This window comes from Haliotis cracherodii, unplaced genomic scaffold (genome assembly GCF_022045235.1).
Source record: "Haliotis cracherodii isolate W230 unplaced genomic scaffold, xgHalCrac1.p SCAF_18, whole genome shotgun sequence".
Lineage (NCBI taxonomy): Eukaryota > Metazoa > Mollusca > Gastropoda > Lepetellida > Haliotidae > Haliotis > Haliotis cracherodii.
Genome location: NW_027266273.1, coordinates 22,685,965 through 22,707,750, shown reverse-complemented (window position 1 = coordinate 22,707,750; position 21,786 = coordinate 22,685,965). Strand labels below are relative to the sequence as shown.

The following is a 21,786-nucleotide window of genomic DNA, read 5'->3' as shown; positions in this document are numbered from 1 at the left end:
TATTATTTTATATTTGACCCTCTACTTTACGTGGACTACCTCACTGGAATACTCCTACAAAGAAATAGTAAATAGATAGCAAATTTGCAGATATTACTATTCGTATTGTTTTAAAGAAAAAACATTTTGATGCAAAACTTTATCACTATTGTCAGCAATGAGTGTGAAAGGAGTAGAATCTTTGGGGGTTTAATGAGAAAGTGTTTGAGACTGTTGTCTTGGACGTCCCTTACGCCTGTCTGTAGAGCAGGAACGACATCACAAGTGTCACCACTGGTAACAGACCTGCACCTGAAACAGAAGGTATACACTGTACCATTGTGGGGAATCGAACCAGATTCTTTGGCGTAACTAGCTAGTGTTTAAATCAGTCACTACATTACCCCATCGACCCTAGGATCTTACACACCCAGTGAAACATTTCTCGAACATAACATAGGGATTCCTGGAGAAGTTACATGACGTGGATTACACATTCATCACTCCTCAATTGACACTTTTTCTTTTTTCTTTGCAGAAATGCCAACCCCACGTGTGTTGTGCGCGTGAGCCTTACCTGAAATGCTGCCTCTGTTTGGCGTCACTCGTGTGTCAGCTGAAAGAAAAAAAACAGACAAGTTCTTATGGATAAACAACTTCTTTGCTGCAATTGAGGCGTCGATTTCGGTATAGATTATAACACCTATGTCAAGCAAGTGATGTTTACTAACATGTCATACAGTGAAAACGTGACCAGCAGATAGATTCCTGCGTCTACCAATATGTTCTACAGGTTCTGTAGTGGACAATGCCACTTCCAGGACACACCGATTCCTGCGTCTATTAAAATGTCCTAGAAGCTCTGTAGTGGACAATGCCCACATCCAGGCCAGATCCGTTCCTGTCTATCAGCATGTCCTACAGTGTCTGTAGTGGACAATGCCCACATCCAGGCCAGATCCGTTCCTGTCTATCAGCATGTCCTACAGTTTTCTGTAGTGGACAATGCCCACATCCAGGCCAGATCCGTTCCTGTCTATCAGCATGTCCTACAGTTTCTGTAGTGGACAATGCCCACATACAAGCCAGATCGGTACTAGTCTACCAACATGTTCTACGGGTTATTATGCGAAAAACGCCAACCGGAGCTGAGCGATTTCTCCGGGTACCAACGTGTTCTACGGGTTCTGTTGTAGACATTGTCACTTACAGGACCACTTTCAATGTCTGCGTCAGCGACCTGCCCCCCAACATGGTCAGCTACGGAACAGAGAGCCCGGCGTTCTGACCAGCTACGATGACCAAATGATGAAAGTGTTACTCACCTTCCGGGCACAGATGGTTGATAGTGGCGAGTGACACGCCATGGTCTGTCTGGTTAGCAAGGGTACAATGCTTCACACTGTCAGCGCACGTTACAGTGCTCTTCAGCATTCTGAGGAAGTGAATACATGGGGATTACTTCGTTTCAGACTCAATGAGCAGCAACTACTATTCCGGTTTTAACGCAATCATACCGCATACCATCTCACTTTTTGTTTGGGCTAGTCGCGTCTAACGCTTTTCTGTTCGGTCATCATGACGTCATAGTGTTTGATGGACGTCACTTGATTATCACGACACGATTAACCTTTTTTAAGATAGATTCAATATTGCCACGGAAGTATATTTCACAGAAAATAAGTCTTTGTTAAAGTGTTAATGATAAATTCATTACATGTGTCATTGAATTTTAGAGAGAAATATTCCGGTAAATAAAAGCGACAAGAAATATCTGCTAAAAGAAGAGTCCGTTGAACGAATCCCACTATAACACCTCGGTCTTCGGTCATTCCATGCGTAACAAACGCAAGTAATTCATAATGTTTATCTCATATCGTGACCTGATGAACACCAATCTAGAAAAGATTGATTTTGTCAGCTAAGTCGATAAGATAAACATGTTTGCTTCAATACTTCAATTTTCGTCATCCTTGACGTTAGATCGTATAGACTGGAAACATATAACTAAATCTATCATCTAGAGAGTGTACTCACGAGCACCAGAAACGCGGGTCTATGAACAGGGGGACGGCTGTGTTGAGGTCGGTCGGGACCATCATTGTATCCATGCATGACGTCATTTCCGGACAGCCGACCAACTCCACGTCGACCGTCAGGGCTGAAGAAAAAGTTAAAACCGAATAACAGGCGGCATCACACAAGTTTATTGATGGTTAAAACCGAAAATAAACAAAAATGGAACAATGGAACAACATTTTATGAGAATCGTAACACACCGTTAACACACGTTGTTTAGGATTTCTTGAAGGGGATAGGTTGATACCGATAAGCAATGTAGCCGTCAGGGGTGGGGTGGTGTGTGTGTGGGGGGGGGGGGGGGGGGGGGGGATGCATCTGCAATAGATGAACGCTTGTTGAGGAGTCATAAGCACAAGAGGTGTCCATAAACAATACTGATAAGTATAAGAGGTATGAGCTATACAACTCCAGGGAATGATCCAGAAGAAAATCGAAAATGTTGCAGTGTTAAGCCAAAATTAATAGCTTAAAATCCTATTTGTATATAACATGGTGGAAATATATTATTTGTTTAGAATGATTCAATGCCACTAGGAGACATAGGAGACAGGACTGGATTTGAATATTCCCCACAGCTGATTGGGAAATAGGTGCACATGATCATACACATGCTTACACGTGGGACAATGCGAAAACAATATTTCTACTCTGCTCGCAATAACCAACAAAATACTGCTAAAAGACAATTTTTAAGCTTTCGGTTTTTCTTAGCATTCAAATATCACTGCTTTCTAAACTGTATGTCCATGTAAGAGACATAAATGGTTTGTCAAATTATCTCTCTTCTACATATTGGACCTATAATTCAACATCTATTCATAATTTGTATCCAAATCAATAATGCTATTGAGGACGATGAAGATGGAGGGTGTGTCCTAGTTCTGAAAGTATGTTTCCCAAGGCGTCTCCGGGTGATACACATTCGGTTGTCAACTTGAATCTCCATAGCTACAAAACAACAGATACACTCGTATACTAAGGAAACAAAGTCTGGGTGTTAATACTATGTAATAACAATGACTTCTAGAGCTTATGTTTATTCGCTGGATACACCTGTCTGTAAATTCCTTGACATAGTACACGACGTTGTACGTACTTCGACAGGTGGCGTTGTAGAGGCCGCCGACTTCTTCGAAGCTGTAGTCCCTGGGGGAGGAGACGTTACACTTCTCCAACTCTGCGTGCATGCAAGCCATTGTTTCTGTCATCTCCCTGTTGGAACAAGGAGCGAGTTGGTCATGTAACCCAAACACAGCACTGAAGACTACTTCCGGCAAATGTTATTTATACGTTATGGAAAATGTGTTCTTTGACTCTTGTATGGATGTCTCAGAAAGATGCATTTCACACAGAAGAAATCATTTTAGTCATCAGAGACAGCTAGTTGAAGGTGTACGTACTGACATCTCATCAGTAGGTCTGGAACAGTCGGCGCTTCCTGGGCGGAGGTGGACATGTTCGTGGTGCATGTATACACAGAGGGGCAGTCTGGAAATACACCGTCACTATACAACATCGTCAAATGCAGGTCACTATACAACACTGTCAAATGCAGGTCACTATACAACATCGTCAGATGCAAGTCACTATACAACATCGTCTGATGCAGGTCAAATATAGAACACCGTAAAATGCAGGTCACCATACAACATCGTCAAATGCAGGTCAATATACAACATCGTCTGATGCAGGTCAAATATAGGACACCGTCAAATGTAGGTCACTATACAACACCGTCAAATGCAGGTCACTATATAACACTGTCAAATGCAGGTCACAATACAACATCGTCAGATGCAGGTCCAATATAGAACACCGTCAAATGCAGGTCAAATATACAAGACCGTCAAATGCAGGTCAGTATACAACACCGTCAGATGCAAGTCACTATATAACACTGTCAAATGCAGGTCACTATACAACATCGTCAGATGCAAGTCACCATACAACATCGTCAAATGCAGGTCAATATACAACATCGTCTGATGCAGGTCAAATATAGGACACCGTCAAATGTAGGTCACTATACAACACCGTCAAATGCAGGTCACTATATAACACTGTTAAATGCAGGTCACAATACAACATCGTCAGATGCAGGTCCAATATAGAACACCGTCAAATGCAGGTCAAATATACAAGACCGTCAAATGCAGGTCAGTATACAACACCGTCAGATGCAGGTCACTATACAACACCGTCAAATGCAGGTCACTATACAACACCGTCAGATGCAGGTCAAATATACAACACTGTTAGATGCAGGTCTAATATGTAACACTGTCAGATGCAGGTCAAACATGATGCACTAAAGAACACCATCAAATACAGGTCAAATATCGAACACCATCAAATGCAGGTCACTTTACAACACCGTCAGATCCAGGTCAAATATACAACACTGTCAGATGCAGGTCTAATATGTAACACTGTCAGATGCAGGTCAAACATACAACACCATCAAATGCAGGTCACTATACAACACAGCTGCATCCCTTGAAATCAAACTTCACATTAGGAAGACTTTGAAAAGTGTCCGTAGAGCCTTATTACTAACAACACGTACCGACCATATGACATGCCATTGTGTATCCCTCCTCCAGCTCTCCCAGGACCTCAGACCGTGTGACGGGAGGGTCACAGCTTGACAGCAGCTCGTCCACACAGTCCATGTAGGAGCTGAGGCCTCTATAAGAAACAGATGGCGGTGCTGCATTAGGAAACAGATGGGGGTGCTGCGTTAGGAAACAGATGGTGGTGCTGCGTTAGGAAACAGATGGTGGTGGTGCGTTAGGAAACAGATAGTGGTGCTGCGTTAGGAAACATATGGTGGTGTTTCAGTGGGGAAAGGGTAGCTATTCATATTATCATCTTTTTCCATATTAATGATAATTATAACAGATACCGGTCATTAGTTCGTTTTAGGACTCCAGGTGGTATTGTTTCCAGTACATGGGCCACGACTTATAAAAATCAAAGAGCAATGAGGATAGCATCAAGTACTGCTGAGAATGACTTACTAGCAAACGCCACCAAGTGACACCTTTGTCATTGACAGTATAATCATGCTGTACTGGTCCGTGTCCTTGTACACGCTAGAGCCGACGTAATATTGAATCAATACTTCTGGCAGCGACGTGCACCTGTCTTACTTACTTTCGACCCGTGAAGAACCAGAGTAGAAAAAAATCATCAGCCACCCATGCTTGTCGTAAGAGGCGACTTTATGGATCCGGTGGTCAGACTCGCTGGCTTGGTTCGTGCATGTCATCCTATCCCAATTACGTGGATCGGTGCTGATGATATCAATCACTGGATTGTCTGGTCCAGACTCGATTATATACAGACCGCCATCATGTAGCTGAAATATTGCTGAGTGTGGCGTTAAACAACAAAGAAAAAACTACTTACTTGCAGTAGACTGGCGGCTTGTCTGTATTGTTGAGGGCCTCAGCCAGTTGTGGGAAGCAACTCTGAAGCTTTGTCTGGCACATTTCTACTGGGTTACCTACAAGATATGTTCAGTACGAAAACTGGATCTGTAAAACATTGTTAAGTTTCAAATCAATGCGCTGACAAGATTTAAATTTTAAGATAAGTCATCCCTATGCGTAAAGTGACATTGCATGAATCCTAACAGTACTGGTTTTACCTTATCCAGCGAAACCTCGTTAGTGCGGACTCCGTTGGTTAAACACTTCCGGAAGATCACTTAGAACGTTTACATGTACAAATAATTATTGACTAATCACCTTAACCTTGATTCGTCAACCGTTGAAGTATGTTACTCCTCACACAGGCACCCACCTTCAGGGGGCCTGACACACCGATGATACATAGATGCGAGCCTACCCCTTGCCAGGCGATCGTGCGTTTAAATCTCGGAATAACCACGGGCGGATCGGGGGGGGGGGGGAGCTCCCCAGGAGGTCCGGACACACAAACACACACACACACACACACACACACACACACACATGCACGCACGCACGCACGCACACACGCACGCACGCACGCACGCACGCACGCACACACACACGCACACACACACAATCCCTCACCCAACCTGACACGCCGGGATGTATGTGTAACACTGTTCCCGACGGCGTTGACCTGACTATAACGTCACCTTTACACAGCTTCCTGTAGGGGTCCTCCAACCCAGACATGAAGCTGGTGCGATTCAGGCTCGGATCGCATTTGGCAAACGTTGTGTCGAAACAACTCATGTACTCTCCCATTCGCCTGCAACATCAATGGTCGGGAATAACACAGATTTATCGCACTTGGATACAACACTGTTACATATTACACAGTTGAATATAACACAGTGGGATATAGCCCAGGCAGATACAGTACAGTTAGGTATTGCACAGTTAAATATTACACAGTCGGATATAACACAGTGGGATATAGCCCAGGCAGATACAGTACAGTTAGGTATTGCACAGTTAAATATTACACAGTCGGATATAACACAGTGGGATATAGCCCAGGCAGATACAGTACAGTTGGGTATTGCACAGTTAAATATTACACAGTCGGATATAACACAGTGGGATATAGCCCAGGCAGATACAGTACAGTTGGGTATTGCACAGTTAAATATTACACAGTCGGATATAACACAGTTAGACAAAATACTGTAAGATATCACACATCTTACTTTGCATGTTGTTAATATTAGTGTCCACAGATGTTACCGGTGTCTATGTGGGAACTTCTGTAAGTGTCTACAGACCTTTGTGTGCCAATGTAGGAAACAAAGATTATTTTTGTCTGCATATGTTTGTGTGTCAATGTAGGAATTATTATTTGTGTCTACAGATCTTTGTGTTTCTATGGGAGAAACAAAGATTATTTTGTCTGCATATGTTTGTGTGTCAATGTAGGAATTATTTTAGTGTCTACAGATCTTTGTGTGTCTATGGGAGAAACAAAGATTATTTTGTCTGCATATGTTTGTGTGTCAATGTAGGAATTATTATTTGTGTCTACAGATCGTTGTGTTTCTGTGGGAGAAACAAAGATTATTTTGTCTGCATATGTTTGTATGTCAATGTAGGAATTATTTTAGTGTCTACAGATCTTTGTGTGTCTATGGGAGAAAGAAAGATTATTTTCTCTGCATATGTTTGTATGTCAATGTAGGAATTATTTTAGTGTCTACAGATCTTTGTGTTTCTATGGGAGAAAGAAAGATTATTTTGTCTGCATATGTTTGTGTGTCAATGTAGGAATTATTATTTGTGTCTACATATCTTTGTGTTTCTATGGGGGAAACACAGATTATTTGTGACTGCATATGTTTGTGTGTCAATGTAGGAATTATTATTTTAGTGTCTACAGATCGTTGTGTTTCTATGTAGGAAACAAAGATTCTTTTTTCTGCATATGTCTGTGTGTCAATGTAGGAAACAAAGAGTAGTGTTCAATCATGTTTGTAGGTTTATATGGGAACTATGTTGGTGTCTACACATGTTTGAGTGTCTATGTAGGAACCAGAATTAGTTTCTGGTGATGTTTGTGATTCACTGTGTAAAGCTTTATGTACACACCTGCAGTACACATTTATGTTAGAAGATGCTAAAGCTTCAGATATTCCCGCCATTGAGTCTGCACACCCAGCCGTATGAAGCTTGCCTGTACATAGTGCTTTCTTGTCGTTGCCTGGATAAACAATTCCATCTTTCAATATCTAGGCACACAAGTTTGTATTTACAGTATTACTAGACCCGCCTACCAATTCGCAGTGTTGCCTTGACGTATAAATAGCCCCTAAATACGTACAGCATCAACCAGGTGATGCGTTAAAGGAGCAAGATAAACTGGTAGGGACACAGAAAAGATGTACATGCTAGAGATGGTTTAACGCCGTTTGAACAATAGTTTAGTGACATCATTGCGTTTCAGCTTGGTATAGGGAGCCTGAAGAATTGAAGTCTTCGACTGTCACCACGACCACGGCGAGGTACTAACAAACACAGAAACATAATCAGGGCGCACCGAGACTCGAACCCACAGAGTGGCACACCGACGCACGAGGACCGACCATTAGATATGGTTGAGGGGAAGGGAGGGGTGATGGCTGGAATTTGATCCAAAAAATATATTGTCCCAGAAAGTCTTGAAAATAAATGCTGCTTCAATCTGTTGAAAACAAAACTTGCCTGCCACAAAACTTCCATTGTTTCAAGGTGTATTTCTTTAAACAAATTCAGACTCATAGTTTCAAATAAAATATCTGCTTTTGTAGATATAGCTAAAAAAATATCAAATCTGTCTACAAAATCTCAGGCCAACCCCCTCCAGAATATCATTTCGTCGGTCCATAAGGATTAACAAATCTAGAGAAGTGAGTGAGTATGGTTTTACGCCGCTTTTAACAATATTCCAGCAATATCACAACGGGGGACACCAGAAATGGGCTTCACACATTGTACCCATGTGGAGGATCGAACCCAGGTTTTCGGCGTGACGAGCGAACGCTTTAACCACCAGGCTACCCAACAGCCCCAACTCTAGAGGAACTGCAAGGGGACATGAATAGGAAATACGTGTAGGGTAAACCATATGGGGACACGTCATGGATACACGTGCAAGATAAACGTAGTTACTATCGATTATATTAACCATGACTTGATGCTAATGAATTTATGAGCGGAACAAATAAAACAACGGCAGACTTACTATTCACTGTGCTACAAAAGTGGTCGTACGATGCATACACCCCTTCTAGCACATCGAACAGGGTCACACCTTTTGCGCAGGGCTTCATTTTAAACTCCACACAGTTGATGAACGTTTCCATGGACCTGCAACAGACCGTCACTATTACACGCAGGGGCCACACAGATGGAGCGGAGTGCACGTGGCATACATGGTTAAAACACCGGGTAGGAGGTCTGGACGATTTGAAGTGATAAACAGTGGTATCCCAGAATAAACGAGTAGTATGATACACGTAAAGCAGCAGATAGTGTGAAACGAGTATGCAGTAGTATGACACACGTACAATAACAAGTAGTATGACACACGTACAGTAGCGTGTGCGTGAGTGAATATGGTTTGACGCCGCTTTTTGCAATATTCCAGCAATATCACGGTGGGGGACACTAGAAAGTGGCTTTACACATTGTACCCATGTCGGGAATCGAACCCGGTCCTTCGGCGTGACGAGCAAACGCTTTAACCACTAGGCTACCAGACCGCCCCTACAGTTGCCAGTATGACACACTTACAGTTGCCAGTAGTATGACACACGTGCAGTAACCAGCAGTATGGCACAGTACAGTAGCCAGTAGTATGCCACACGTACAGTAGCCAGTAGTATGACACTCGTTCAATAGCAGTAATATGACACACGTAACGTAGCCATTGGTATGATACACGTACAGTAGCCAGTAGTATGACACACGTACAGTAGCCAGTAGTATGGCACACTACAGTAGCAAGTAATATGACATACGTACAGTAGCCAGTAGTATGACACACGTACAGTAGCCAGTAGTATGGCACACTACAGTAGCCAGAAATATGACATACGCACAGTAGCCAGTGGTATGACACACGTACAGTAGCCAGTAATATGACACACGTATAGTAGACATTGGTATGACACACGTACAGTAGCCAGTAGTATGGCACACTACAGTAGCCAGTAATATGACATACGTACAGTAGCCAGTGGTATGACACACGGGCAGTAGCAGTAGTATGGTAGACGTAACGTAGCCATTGGTATGACACACGTATAGTACTACAGTAGCCAGTAGTATGACACTTGAACAATAGCAGTGGTATGACACACGTACAGTAGCCAGTAGTATGACACTCGTTCAATGGCAGTAATATGACATACGTAATGTAGCCATTGGTATGACACACGTACAGTAGCCAGAAGTATGACACACGCACAGTAGCCAGTAGTATGACACACGTACAGTATCCAGCAGTATGACACACGTAACGTAACCAGTACCATGAAACACGGATAGTAGCCAGTAGTATGACACACGGGCAGAAGTCAGCAGAATGACACACATACAGTACCCAGCAGTATGACACACGTAACGTAACCAGTACCATGAAACACGGATAGTAGCCAGTAGTATGACACACGGGCAGAAGCCAGCAGAATGACACACATACAGTATCCAGCAGTATGACACACGTAACGTAACCAGTACCATGAAACACGGATAGTAGCCAGTAGTATGACACATGGACAGTAGTCAGTATGATGACACATACAGCAGCCAGCAGTACGATACACGTCAGTAGCCAGTAGTGTAACGCACGTTCATTAGCCAGTAGTGTGACACACGTATAGTAGCCAGTAATGTGACGCACATGTAGACAGCAGTAGTGAGACGCACGTGTTGAAAGCAGTAGTGTGACGCAAATATAGTAGCCAGTAGTATGACGCACGTGCTGTAAGCAGTACTGTGATGCACATATAGTAGCTAAGTAGTATGACGCACGTGTTGAAAGCAGTAGTGTGACGCACGTATAGTAGCCAGTAGTATAACGCACGTGTTGAAAGCAGTAGTGTGACGCACATATAGTAGCCAGTAGTATGACGCACGTGTTGTAAGCAGTTGTACGACGCATGCATGGTTGCCAGTAGTATGACTTACGAGCAGTAACCAGTCATGTTCATTTTCGTAAGTAGATTTGAAGCTTCTGTCATCAATGGATAGCAGCTGACAATCTCGTTACTGCATGACCGAACCTCCTCCTCTGAAAAGGCAACGAAACTTGGAATTTAATATAACTGTTGAATCAAAAACATATATTAAAACCACCACAAGTCAAGATGCAGGCTAGTCTCTGAGAGTTCATCAAACCAGTAATGTAATTCAGTTCTACAACTTCTATGGTGGCGTCTGCCATGTGACGTCAGCAAACAAGCCCAATACACTCACTCGTCACCGAACACTCGCTGTAGTATTTTCTCTTCATGGCGTCCGACAACTCGGTACCGTTGTCGCAGCTGGCATGGGCGCTGGAGTAGCAGGCAATCATTTTGCTGGTGAACCTGTGGGGAAGCAGGACATCAATATCATATTTTAATTCTAGTGTGACGCTATTGCAGACCTGTCCCCAGGACAGACGGGTTTTTTTTACTATCAGTAGGCCATAGTGACAAATACACCTGTGTAGATGTGACCAGAGGTCAACTCGGGGTCAGACTATCGCGAGCCCATCACATTGCTATGCAGCTCAGGGAGATAGTTTAGATTGGTTTTGTAGAGTTCCTGTACTTATGTAGATATATAGGCAATAGAAAAGGAATGTGTGAGTATTACAGAGTTTTACGAAAATTGAGGGTCGTACTTCTGCCACGTGTAAACTCAGTAAGACACACATTCGAGTGCAGTCATATCTCAAGTTTCAACACGTATTAGGATAAGCAATATCTGTTCCAAACTTCAACCTAACTGAGATGCAACATGACGTCAGAAATTAAAGTATGTTGTCATATTAATGTCATTTCTATATGACGTCAACCATGCTGCCTACATTACGTCAGCGATCAGTATGACATACTAGTATATCGCGTGGATGTTGATGTGTACTCGCTCATGTTGAACCATATGGATCGATCACTAACGGTACTCCAATCTCATATTCACTGACTGAATTTTATTTATTCGTTCATTCCAAACAGCTCCACATCAAGTCATGTATTTTTTTTCTACCATTAATTCAATCGTCCATTTGATCACTTACTGTTCCATCCATCACAGTCGTGCATGCGGCCCTTCCTTCAATCATCGCCTGTTAAAGGCGCCATGTTTCAAACACGAATGTAAACATGCACACGTCATTTTATTCCCGCTTCCACTGACTGCACAAAGCGCTTATAAAATGCTGATCTCTTTCACGTGTTGAATCACTACTACATTAAGTATTGAATCACCAATACACTAAGTGTTCAATCACCACTACATCATTTGTTGAATTATCAATACACCATGTGTTCAATCACCACTACACTAAGTTGTGAATCACTACTACACTAAGTTTTGAATCACCAGTACATTAAGTATTGAATAACCACTACACTAAGTGTTCAATCACCACTACATCAAGTGTTGAATCACCACTACACCAAGTGTTCAATCACCACTACACTAAGTTTTGAATCACCACTACACTAAGTTTTGAATCACCACTACACTAAGTTGTGAATCACCACTACACTAAATATTGAATCACCACTACACTAAATATTGAATCACCACTACACTAAATATTGAATCACCACTACACTAAATATTGAATCACCACTACACTAAGTATTGAATCACCACTACACTAAATTATAAATCACCACTACACTAAATATTGAATCACTACTACACGACGCGTTGAATCACCACTACATTAAGTATTGAATCACTACTACACTAAATTATGAATCACCACTACACTAAATATTGAATCACCACTACATTAAAAGTTGCATATGAGGTGTATAGTGAGTGACTGTTCTTTCATACAACCATATGCAGACAGAACTATGCAGAACTGTACAGCTCACACGCTAACACAGACAAACGCGCGCGCACGCACACACACACACACACACGCACGCACACACACGCATGCACACACACACACACACACACACACACACACACACACACACACACACACACACATACATACATACATGTTAGTGCCGTTACTTACTGACAGTACAGTTTCTGGTTGTTGTCTGTCTTGGCTCTGTTGGCGTCCACACTCAGGGCTGTACAACTGGGGTCGCTCTTACACGCCAGGCTGCCGCCTAGACATCATGCAAGGAAAATGCACGTCACAAAAGACTGGTCTTATGTATATATTCTTTAACATTTAGTCACCAAATATACTGGGCTGTGTTAAACAGCGTCACGGGAATTAAAATAACAAGACTCACTTCCAGCAGGTATATTGACTTTGGTTGTGAGGTACTTCTGGAATAGCTCCTTAAGGAGATACAATGCATCACGGCTTGGCACCCTTGTACAGTCTTGACCTGGTGTTACACCTATTGTGTGAAGCTGTTACAGTTTCCCTGTGTAACTGAGGTAAACATGAACTGCTAGACTGGAAATAAATCTTTAAACTGTAACCAGCAGAAAAACAAAATCGTACTTTCAATTACTTGAGTCAGTACTCATGTGACCACCAACTGATCCACACCTAATCGGCTATCTACTGTATTCTACCATGTATAAGGTGAACTTCTTGAACAATCCCATAATGACTTAACAATGTATGCATAATATTTATATCCGATAAACTAGTGTCCGGCGTCGAGTGTGTGTGTTTTCCTGTTTAGTTCTGATTCAGTTAACTTTAGCTGAAGGACATAGCCATTTTACACGAGTATACATTCTATGACTGTTAAAGATCTATCTTAACCTGTATGCCTACATAAATATGACTGCATATTGAGTGAAAATCAGACCCATAACACCTTCACTATAATTCTGTCCATTGTCATTTCTAATCTATTACTTTCAGCGCCAATCACCCCGGCCACCCGTTCGCCCTTTGCCCATTGCCTATTACCAATCAGTGATAATTTAAGCCCTGGCTTCAAGTTGTTCATCGCTATTATCTATCAGTGCTAATTTACTGTTAAGTGTGGCTTCCATTTGTCCACTGCTAATCACCTATCAGCACCAATTATCTGTTGGCTCCCCTTGTTAAGTTTCCACCTGTGTTATCTTATTACTCTTGTTGTTCTTACAGGTACATATATATGTTCTCTGCCTCATAGCATTTATTCACCTGATGAAGGAGTAAGTATATACTCTCAAACGTTGTGTTCCACGTGATAAAGAAGTTGACATCCATTAAAACATATCTTCCTTATGTGTATAACTTCTAAACGCCTGTCAAAGACTTGCTATTATCCTGGTTAAGAAATCATTATTTTCTACTTCCGGGAAGCAAACTACGGGTATTGTTCTGGAGAACCAATTATACGAGATATGTGGACACACTTGACTAATAATACAAGCAGCATGCACTCCACCCAATGGAAGGTGGGGCTCGGCGTCTGTGGCAGGCTCGCCATGTTATTGGCCGCTATCGTGACAACAAACAATAAGTTCATATTGATCAACACACAGCACCGTCGTCATGGTAATACGATATTGTTTTCTTGCGAGGAATTCAATTAGGAACGAAATATATCCGGTGTACTTCAGTTTGATAACAACTGGCGTGGGTTGAAAAACGTTAAGTATAAAGTCGGGTTTCTTAATAGTGTTTCAGATTCCGATGCAGTGAGTAGAATGGGTGTTAATTGTTGAGTGAGTGAGGTGGTTAAACCAGTTAAACAGTGTTATATTTCAACTTTTAAAGGTTGCAACACACACAAACATGGTATGTATCAACAAAGAGTCAAAACAATTTCTTATTAAAGGTGGTTTCGTCATCCTTTTTTATAGCAATGAATCCTCAAAAGAATGTATGTTTCAAAAGTGTATCTATTGTTGGTTAGATTCCTTTAATTTCACATACAGAAAAAACCTGGTTGATTGAAGTAGTTAAGTAAACTGAAGGCCAAAAAAACTTCACCATAGTTTTAAGTTACTCCAGTTTCAAAAAACTACAAAAGACAGATGCATTAAGTAAAATGTATTGAAAAGATCAACAATAAATCTCAACGAAATCAACATTTAAAATGACAGCATACAGCATTGGATATCGGCATGGCAGTTGCCCGAATTGAGGTGAGGTAGTAAAACCTAGCTTTCGACGTAACGTTAAAGATATTGAGAACAGATGACCTTCACCATGAAAATTTACTGTTCCTTGTATGCCACATGGAAACCTGGTCTATGAAAATGATGTTTGCCAAATTTGAACAATCGATTACCATCTTTTAATTATTTATGATATAGAATATATACATCTAATATACATCTAAAATCCTTCAATGTGTAGATACTAAATAATTCTATGTAGAAATCTGTACATAAAATCTAAAAGTTTTATACCCCTATGTTTATATCTATGTACTGCAAATGTTAATTGATTGTAAAGTATTTGTCAAGAGATAAAACAAAGTCAAAGTTGGAAGTGACGAAAATATTTGAACAAGTTTTGACAGTGCTAATGTTCTTATAACTGTACTTTTTCCTATTAAGGAACCGACCATTCGATATTCGGGGGACGTGGGATTTTGTAGGTATGTTTGTAAACAAAATGCCAGCCCCCCCCCCCCCCCCCCCCCCCCAATTCTATGTGTAAATCTTGACATAATCGCTCGTTGCTACCAGCTTTTGAACCTATGCATATTGCTTTTGTCTACATTAAGTTTTAGACTAGACATTTTGTAGAATTAATTATGTTTCTATAGCAGCACATAATCTTTTATATCAACCAATAAAATGTAATTCAGTATCATCAGCATACTGCCAAACTTATTTGTTATGAACAAAAATTCCTTCAACTTTATTACTATTTCTGATCATACATCCTAGGATTTCAGCTACGAGGAGGAAAGTGTATGGCGACAGTGGGTCTCCTTGTCGACAGCCTCTTCCATTTGTAAAAAAACATTTTGGTAGATGTCCATTTTGTATTAAATTTGCTGTAGTATTAAAACTTTGTATATTCATCCACCTTGTCATATGAGGCCCAAATCAATATTTCTGGAAATATGTTGTTTTAAACCCGTATCAAAAGCCTTTTTCAAATCTATCAGCAGACGTAATCCTGGTCTCTTTTGTCTTTTTTGATTCACAGATATTGTCGTATGACATTCTTGTGTTTTCTGAAATACATCTTCCAGGAATAAATCATGTTGATTGCTATGAATGAGCAATTCCAATGTTGACTTTATACGGTTTTCAATACAAGTGCTAATTATTTCATAGAGAGCATGCAATAACGTTAGTCGTCTACAGGTTTTAATCTGTGTTCTGTGTATTTGCTTTTGGTATAGACGTTATAACTCTTTTCATTGTCATGCTCATTTTTATATAAACAGAAGTACTTTTTTAAAATCTGCTTATCCAGAATTTAAGTCCTTTCCATTTTTTTATTAATTCCATAGGAAAGTCTTCAATACCGGGGCTTTTATTGTTTTTCATGTTTTTAACCCCAAAAGAAATTTCATCAAGCTCAATATCTGTCGTCATTGACGTTCAGATGCATATGTGTTATCTTTGAAAACTCTACATCTTAGCATCACACACTTCCGGACACACAATCACAAAATACTAGGTATACTCACATGATTATCAAACTCATTCTCGGATAAATGAGTTTTTTAGGAATTAAGGGAGAGGTCGGCTCCGAATCAGTATTCTGTGTCCGAGTGGGGTATTCATGCTAAACTGCCACATGGTATCTCAGTGGGCTGGCACTATAAAACCGACTATGACAAGTACACACACATACACATACACACCTACACACACACGCGCGGGCGCACACACACATATACTCACACGCGTGCACACACACACACACACACACACATACACATACACACACGCGCATGCCAATCTCTACATAAACGCAATAATAATGAAGCTCAATTGCATTTCACCTCACCGTAAGGCTAATTCACCAATTTGCCAAATTGCCCGATTCTGTGAGATGACATTCACAGACTTTGCAAGACGAAACGTGTCTTATTGTTTAAACTCTCAATTATTCTTCAAATAGACAGACTGTTGAGTTAGAGAGAGGGGGGAGTATATATATCATTGATATTGAGATTCGCATCAAGGCAAACATCACCATTACTTTATATGTCGTTGATGGTAAATCCTAAAATATTCTAAAAAAAAACATCGTTGCTAATGGTGTTACGCTAAGGGGTAGGGAGATGGTAGTTGAGAGACGGCGTCCGCTGGCCTATATCATAGGTAACTGGGAGCAACTGCTTAGTCATACAAGATATAACGAGTATATAAATATGCAGCAGCTTCTATAGTATACTGATATGAAGAGAAGCCGCTGAGCGATATTTGCTCCAGGCTGTACGGCAGATGTGCAGACAGATAATTCATCACTTATATCAGTCAAACTCATCTGTAAAGTTTATTGCCGTAGTAAATATAGAGATAAACAAAGTATAACTAAGTGCTAGGTAATTCATACTTCTTAAACTGTGTGCCTTCAAAATAAAGTTTCATCACTATACCAAATATACAATTTAAACATTATTTTGTGTATCGAGTGTTTGAAAGGCATTTAGATGTGATACACATAAGGAAGAGAATATATGGATGTCAACTTCTTTATTATGAGGAACACAATGTTTCGTCCATTCTTTCACCGATCAGTGTTAATTACCCCCGGCCTCTCGTTTGCCCAGTGTCCATTACCTATTAGCTTCCATACTATCAGCGCTAATAACTGAAAAGTGTTGGCTTGCATTGGCTAGTGCTAATCACCTATCAGCGCCTATCACAACATCGTCCCCCATATACCCCATGATAAGAACAGAATAAACTATTACTTTCATAAAACAGATATACAACCGCAAAACAATATCTGGATATATTCTATTATTATATAGAACCAAATCTGTAAATATTAGTTAAAATTGTGTGCAACATCTCTGTCACATGTACTATAGGCCTGGGGCCTCTTAAGTACTTGAATAAAGATTGATTGATTGATATTTTATTATCACAAGTTCGACTTCGGAGAAAGATGGCTTGATAAGGTCCATCAGAACCATACAGAGAAAGTCATATCATGAGTGAGTAAAATAACCTATTTTCATTAATCCCATATATGTTTTTCAACAAAAGTCAGCTGTTCAAAATGTACCTACCGAGGAATAACGTCAAAAGGCACAGGTTGTTGAATGTCATGCTGTTTCAGGTGTGTGTTCCCGGGACGACTGATGATGGCGGAGTTATGTTTGAGCCCGTCGTCGGCTACTGCGCAATGCACATGCTCAGATCAGCTCAATACACTGCAGTTATAGGTGTCGCTACGTCCGCATAACAATGATATGCATTAGATGTGTTCTACAATGATATGTATTAGGTGTGTTCTCGAAGTAATTGGCTGCGGCCAGGTTGAAGTAACCTTCTCTGTCAGACTGTCAGACTGTGTCACGCAGTGTCAAAGCAAATCATATGATCATGCGGTCCTTGTGCTCCCATTGGACCCTGTGACCGTCAGTGTTCACTGAGGCGTGACTGCCTCGTTGCAGTGAGGTACAGGTGTTCAAGGTCAGCGGTGCAGGTCTACCAAAGAAAACAACTTAAATATGTCCCAAGAGGTCGATATGAGATTTTATTTGTCGAGTTCGCATACAAACCTACTTAATGTAGTCGTTTTGTGATGGCTTAGCACGCACGACTACAAACACTCTAGAAAATGTCCAAGGACATTGCGTTGTCGTTCTTCCGAGTGCACGTATATTTTTGTGATTCGGTCTTTTGGTGTGCAGGATAACTAATACAATACATGGTCACATGCAACATACGGGGTCATATGTAACATACAGGATCATATGTAACATACAGGTTCATATGTAGCATACAGGGTCATATGTAACATACAGGATCATATGTAACATACAGGGTCATATGTAACATACAGGATCATATGTAGCATACAGGGTCATATGTAACATACCGGGTCATATGTAACATACAGGATCATATGTCGCATACAGGATAATATGTAACATACAGGATCATATATAACATACAGGATCATATGTAGCATACAGGGTCATATGTAACATACAGGGTCATATGTAAAAAACAGGATCATATGTTACATACATGATCACATGTAACACACATGATCATATGTAACATACATGATCACATCTAACACACATGATCCTATGTAACATACATGATCAGATGTAACATACAGGTCCATTTATACCACACAAACTAAAACGTGACATACAAGCTAAAACGTGACAGATAGCTACTACAAACATACAAGTTTAAGTGTACCAGACAGGCTGATAGGTAACATTCGCACTAATAGGTACGATACAAGCTTATATGAACTATACACAAGTTCAAACATTTGATACAAGCTAAAACGTAATTATCGAGCTAAAACGTAACATACAACACGTCACACACAAGCTAAATCGTAACAGAAAGCTTAAACGTAACAGACAAGCTTATACGTAATATTCGCTTTAATACGTAACATGCAGGCATATAAGTAGTGCAAGGTCACATGCAACGTAAAAGCAAATTTATGAGTGAGTTAAAATTTAACGCCGCATCGACATAATTTCAACGAAGTAGCGACACAAGCTAATTGATAAAATACATGTTCATATGTCGTTCCTTATTTCATACAGTGCAAAGGACAGTCTATCCCGATAAGGTATGTACATATGACAGTTCCTATCTATATTTCATTTAGTATTCACTCTATATTACATACAAAATCCATGTATTGCAAGAAATGCAGTATGCTGATGAGAACAATATTAATACTCTAAATGCTAATTGGTATCTTACTTATACAGCAGATCACGCACTTAACACATATAGAACGTGGTAGAGTTCCCAGGGATGAGAGCTCTTAAAGCCTGTTTGTTCTAAAAGCATATTCTTTGGTATTCTAGCGGGGCAAATGTTTCTTTCGAAATATGTTGATAGTTGCTTAAAATGGCCAGTGACATGAAGTATAATAATGTTTAATCGACTGTGATGTGGTCGGTTTATAAATAATTCGTCTTGAGTGAGTGAGTGAGTGAGTGAGTTGGGCTTAATGCTACTGGGAACTTTATTCCAGTTATATCACGACGTGTCAGCGTTATGTTGGAGGAGTGAGTGAGTGAGTCAGTGACTTGAGTTTAACGCCACTTTTAACAATATTCCAGTTATATCACGGCGTGTCAGCTTAATGTGGGAGGAAAGCCCGAAGTGATGCAGGTCTCAGACGTTTACCACTTCTATGAAACCCACGAGCACGGGTATGGTGCTGACAAACCTTGAAACATAATCGGGGCGAACCGGGATTCGAACCCACAATCATAGGTTTCTGGTGTGCCCTTATGTGGGAGGAAAACCCGAAGTTATACATTTTCTAGACGTTTACCACTTTGGTGAAACCCACGAGCACGGGTATGGTGCTGACAAACCTAGAAACATAATCAGCGATAATCGGGATTCGAACCCACACGTTTTTTGGCATACGAATTTCGGCTTTCTAGACGAATGGCCGACCCATACCACCTGGTCGCCTTGAGAGACCCACACAAAGAGTAAGTCCGAAAATATATTGTCCCAAAGGACTAATGCAAAGAGGATGTCATCAAGGTAGGCGGGACGGAGTGTGTACATTTACAACAAGAATATTGTGCAGGGCAAAAGAAAGAATACACCCATGTTTGATGATGGATCAATATTTATCCAACAAGAAATGGTTATTCGATGACATGTTTTGATACAGTACCATGTTTGTGTTTTGGACTGTAAGTCCAAGTGTTTCTGTTTTTTCGGCGACTGTTTTCAACCTAGGAACGTTTTGATAACGTTTGTATTTTGGTCAAATCGAAGTTTCAAAGGTATACTTTCTTTTGCCCGGCAGTTTCCGTAATATCGTGTTATCAAATCTATGTGAATGATGCGAAGGGGAGATAGCACGTAGCACACATGTTACCTACATTAAACACTTGATCATATATACATGTACAACCAAATGATATTATTGAAAACCGTCGACTACCTTGGAATCGTGTCAGGCAGGTTGCTCTACTTGTACGCAACTGGGGGCAATAGGTTAGGCCACTGGTTGACGCGGTTGTTGGGTTCGATTCCCACATGGGTACAATGGGCCCATTCTTGGTGTCCCCTGTCGTAATTAGGCTGGAATATGAATGTATGAATGTATGAATATGAACTTATGAATGTTCAGTGATGAATAGCCGGCAGATTTGTTTGTTTCTTTGATGTTTAACGCCGCACTCAGCAATATTCTGGTTATATGACGGTGATCTGTACATATTTGAGTCTGGGCCAGAATATCCAGTGATTGACATCATGAGCATCAATGTACGCAATTGTGATTCGATGACATGCATCAACCAGGTTAGCGAGCCTGACCACCCGATCCCGTTAGTCATCTATTACAACAAGCATAGTCGCCTTTTACGGCACGCATGGGTTGCTGAAGACCTATTCTACGCCGGATCTTCACGGGTCCTATAATGGCAGAAGAAAGGAAAGCTATGGTAATACAGCATTCTGACTATACTGAGGAGACATATAAGACAGCTTGTCTCCAGCGTTGTAACATGTGGAACAAGCCTTTCTGGTCATGAAAATTAATAAATTCAATTTACACTTAAATTGAATTTACGTGCCATACGAACATGCGAATTTTGATTTATAGGTCCTGAGGTTCACATAGAAAGACTTAACCAAAAGGCATTAAAATGGTTTATTATTCAACAAGACGATGTTGGAGGGATTTTTTGCCAGTTTATTTAGAAGTTCTTCTCTTGGCTGTCCACAATGGAGCTCCACAGCTGCTATTACGTCATTGCGAATGACGGAATGGGTTTCGACTAGAGCTTTCTTCATGCTTGGAAACAGATGGAAGTCTGACAGAGCCAGATCAGGAGAAAAAGCGGGGTGCTGAAGGAGTTCAAAGCCACACTCGGTGATTCTAGCCTTGGAAAATAATGATTTGTGCACTGGCGCATTGTCCTGGTCGAAGAGCACACATTCTCTCAGCTTCCTACGTCTTATAGTCTTATTT

The 21,786-nt window shown here is 40.8% G+C and overlaps 1 protein-coding gene across 1 annotated transcript; it reads right to left on the bottom strand.

Annotated features, from left to right (window-relative positions):
* Positions 1-229: 229 nt before the first annotated feature.
* LOC139465434 (uncharacterized) lies at positions 230-17,938 on the bottom strand. The gene is made up of 15 exons (XM_071247147.1): positions 17,864-17,938; positions 12,763-12,859; positions 10,989-11,101; positions 10,701-10,803; positions 8,752-8,876; positions 7,620-7,731; positions 6,191-6,306; positions 5,473-5,569; positions 4,628-4,749; positions 3,462-3,549; positions 3,158-3,273; positions 2,017-2,140; positions 1,305-1,414; positions 557-595; positions 230-291 (listed from the first exon to the last, which is right to left on the bottom strand). The coding sequence occupies exons 1-15, from the start codon at positions 17,901-17,903 to the stop codon at positions 230-232; spliced, it is 1,464 nt and encodes a 487-aa protein (XP_071103248.1). The 5' UTR covers positions 17,904-17,938.
* Between the last annotated feature and the right edge of the window lie 3,848 nt (positions 17,939-21,786).